The sequence below is a fragment of the Primulina eburnea genome, chromosome 6 (assembly GCF_022965805.1).
Source record: "Primulina eburnea isolate SZY01 chromosome 6, ASM2296580v1, whole genome shotgun sequence".
Lineage (NCBI taxonomy): Eukaryota > Viridiplantae > Streptophyta > Magnoliopsida > Lamiales > Gesneriaceae > Primulina > Primulina eburnea.
Window position 1 is genome coordinate 3,919,617 of NC_133106.1, and position 4,191 is coordinate 3,923,807.

Below are 4,191 nucleotides of genomic sequence, written 5' to 3' on the forward strand. Positions count from 1 at the left end.
TCAAAATAAGTAGGGGTAGAGCTCTCTCATATGCCGCTCTGTCTCCCAAGTGGCCTCTTCGACACCTCTATGCTCCCACTGAAACTTCACCATCGGTATAAGCTTACTACGAAGCTTCCGTTCAGATCGATCCAAAATACAAACTGGTCTCTCAACATAAGACACATCAGGATCTAACTGAACCTCAGAAATATCCAATACATGTGAAGGATCCGGCTCATACTTCCGCAACATCGACACATGAAATACATCATGAATACCAGATAAAGATGGAGGTAGAGCCAATCGGTAAGCCAAAGTGCCTACCCGCTGCAATATCTCATACGGGCCAACATACCTCGGTGCCAAATTTCCTTTCATACCAAATCGCACTGTGCCACGAAAAGGAGACACTTTCAAAAATACTCGATCGCCCTGCTGAAACTCTAAGGGTCTTCATCTTTTATTGGCATAGGCGGCCTGTCTATGTTGAGCTGCTTTCAATCGCTGTTGTATCAACTTTACTTTCTGTTCCATCTCATGAATCATATCAGGACCGGTAACCGCAGCTCGATCAACATCATCCCAGTATAACGGAGATCTACAACGTCTCCCATACAATGCCTCAAACGGAGCCATCTGAATACTACTCTGATAACTATTGTTATACACAAACTCTACCAGTGGAATAGATGACTGCCAAACATATTTAAAATCCATAACATAAGCACGCAACATATCCTCAAGTGTCTGAATAGTACGCTCAGTCTGACCATCTGTCTGAGGATGATAAGCTGTAATCAATCTCAACTTTGTCCCCATCGCAGTCTGCAATCCTTCCCAAAAATGAGAAGTAAATCGAGGATCTCTATCAGATATAATAGACACTGGAATCCCATGCAACCGTACGATCTCTCGTATATACAACTGTGCCATCGTCAAGTACGTACTACTCATGCTATAGGGTATAAAATGTGCAACTTTCGTCAATCGATCAACAATCACCCAAATAGCATCAATAGTTCCAGTGCTTCTTGGCAAATGAGTCACAAAATCCATCGATATGTGCTCCCATTTCCAAGTCGGTACTTCTAAACTCCTCAATTCACCTCCCAGCCTTTTCCTCTCAGCTATGATTTGTTGACAATTGAGACATCGACGTACAAAATCAATCACATCACGTTTCATTCCTTTCCACCAAAACTGAGAGCGTAGATCCTTATACATCTTCTTGCCACCAGGGTGGATAGAATATCGACTACAATGTGCACGCCGCAACAGAACCTGACGCAACTCAGATATATCAGGAACTACCCATCTATCATTCATCCTCAAACTGCCATCATCAGCGACTCTAAAACGAGTATCTTGTTTCTGAGAAACTAACTCCTTCCATTGCTGAACTCTCTCGTCTGTCATCTGTGCATCACGAATACAACCATATATATTAGGTTCAGCTAATAAGGTAGATACTTGGATAGGAGTCATCGAGATATCAAAATCATATCCCAATGAACAACAAGACATCATCATAGCTGATAAACGACTCACATCCTCTGCAGTACAATTCACTTTACGGCTCAATGCATCAGCTGTAAGATTGGCTCGACCAGGATGATATTCAATCTCACAATCATAATCCTTCAGCAAATCTAGCCATCGTCTCTGTCTCATATTCAACTCTGTCTGTGTAAACAGAAATCTCAAGCTCTTATGATCAGTATAAATCGTAAACGAGGTTCCATATAAATAGTGTCGCCATATCTTCAAGGCAAAGATAATGGCTGCTAACTCTAAGTCATTCACGGGGTACCTTGTTTCGTGTGGTTTCAGCTGTCTCGAGGCATATGCCACAACATGTCGATCCTGCATCAAAACACATCCCAAACCATGTAATGATGCATCAGTATAAACAACAAACCTCTCGTTTTCCGTAGGGATTGATAACACCGGTGCAGTCGTGAGTCGGTGCTTCAACTCCTGAAAACTCCTTTCACATGCTTCAGACCACTGAAATCGCACAACTTTCTGAGTCAACTGTGTCAAATGTCTAGCAATCTTTGAAAATCCCTCGATAAATCGACGATAATAACCTGCTAAACCCAAGAAACTACGGATCTCTGGTACAGATGTAGGTGCAGACCACTGTAACACGGCTTCGACCTTCGTTGGATCAACAGAAATCCCATCTCTCGATATAACATGACCCAAGAAGACCACTCGATCCAACCAAAACTCACACTTACTGAGTTTGGCATACAACTGTCTATCTCGCAACACCTGTAATACTGGACGCAAGTGCCCTGCATGCTCAGCCTCACTCCTGGAATATATCAATATATCATCAATGAACACAATAACAAATCGATCGAGATAAGGCTGAAATACCCTATTCATCAAACTCATGATGTAACGACCCATTACAGGCCCAGTGGACCGCCCATACGGCCCACTGCCCCAATCGACCCAAGGCTATCCCGATCTTGTGACTTGGCCCATAGGCCCAGTGGGCTTGCCCACCCTGTGGTGTCACTCACGGGCTTTCCATAGGCGTCGTATGGGTTACTCATAGAACTCTTAAGCCCATGAACTTAAGTTTGTGCCTCCCCAGGATCGATTGGTACTAGCTATATTGGTACCAGGATTGTGCCAAGTATCTATATATCCATGTGATCTTGGGTTCGATCCTGGGGAGGCACAAACTTAAGTTCATGGGCTTAAGAGTTCTATGAGTAACCCATACGACGCCTATGGAAAGCCCGTGAGTGACACCACAGGGTGGGCAAGCCCACTGGGCCTACGGGCCAAGTCACAAGATCGGGATAGCCTTGGGTCGATTGGGGCAGTGGGCCGTATAGGCGGTCCACTGGGCCTGTAATGGGTCGTTACAATAAAAGGCGCCTTTTATTGTAACGACCCAAGGCTATCCCGATCTTGGGCTCTGCTCTATGGGCCTTAGCCCCTCTGGAACTCTTCCCTCACGGGCTTTCCATAGGCATCGTTACTCATAGGACTCTCCACACCAGGTTGGTGGAGTGATACCTCCCCAAGTCTCGATCCCGTGACCTCCTGGCTTAAGTACATTGTTCAAAGAGACTTGGTACCAATTGAGCTACTAGCTCAATTGGTACCAGGATTGTGCCAAGTATCTATATATCCATGTGATCTTGGGTTCGATCCTGGGGAGGCACAAACTTAAGTTCATGGGCTTAAGAGTTCTATGAGTAACCCATACGACGCCTATGGAAAGCCCGTGAGTGACACCACAGGGTGGGCAAGCCCACTGGGCCTACGGGCCAAGTCACAAGATCGGGATAGCCTTGGGTCGATTGGGGCAGTGGGCCGTATGGGCGGTCCACTGGGCCTGTAATGGGTCGTTACAATAAAATACTAGCTCAATTGGTACCAGGATTGTGCCAAGTACCTATATATCCATGTGGTCTTGGGTTCGATCCTAGGGAGGCACAAACTTAAGTTCATGGGCTTAAGAGTTCTATGAGTAACCCATACGATGCCTATGGAAAGCCCGTGAGGGAAGAGTTCCAGAGGGGCTAAGGCCCATAGAGCAGAGCCCAAGATCGGGATAGCCTTGGGTCGATTGGGGCAGTGGGCCGTATGGGCGGTCCACTGGGCCTGTAATGGGTCGTTACAATAAAAGGCGCCTTTTATTGTAACGACCCATTACAGGCCCAGTGGACCGCCCATACGGCCCACTGCCCCAATCGACCCAAGGCTATCCCGATCTTGTGACTTGGCCCGTAGGCCCAGTGGGCTTGCCCACCCTGTGGTGTCACTCACGGGCTTTCCATAGGCGTCGTATGGGTTACTAATAGAACTCTTAAGCCCATGAACTTAAGTTTGTGCCTCCCCAGGATCGAACCCAAGATCACATGGATATATAGATACTTGGCACAATCCTGGTACCAATTGAGCTAGTAACCCATACGACGCCTATGGAAAGCCCGTGAGTGACACCACAGGGTGGGCAAGCCCACTGGGCCTACGGGCCAAGTCACAAGATCGGGATAGCCTTGGGTCGATTGGGGCAGTGGGCCATATGGGCGGTCCACTGGGCCTGTAATGGGTCGTTACACATGAACACAGCTGGAGCATTCGTCAACCCAAACGGCATAACCAAAAACTCATAATGCCCATATCTGGTCCTGAATGCTGTTTTCTGAATATCCTCCTCTCTAACTTGTATCTGATGAT

General features: G+C 46.7%; 1 protein-coding gene across 1 annotated transcript; it reads right to left on the reverse strand.

Moving 5' to 3' along the window:
* Positions 1-360, reverse strand: LOC140835265 (uncharacterized). Its single transcript, XM_073200755.1, has one exon. It carries the CDS (start codon positions 358-360, stop codon positions 1-3), a length of 360 nt encoding a protein of 119 aa, XP_073056856.1.
* Between the last annotated feature and the right edge of the window lie 3,831 nt (positions 361-4,191).

Bases quoted from the DNA above. Each gene is read 5' to 3' on its own strand.
- LOC140835265 (XM_073200755.1), bottom strand. From the start codon at position 360: ATGAAAGGAAATTTGGCACCGAGGTATGTTGGCCCGTATGAGATATTG.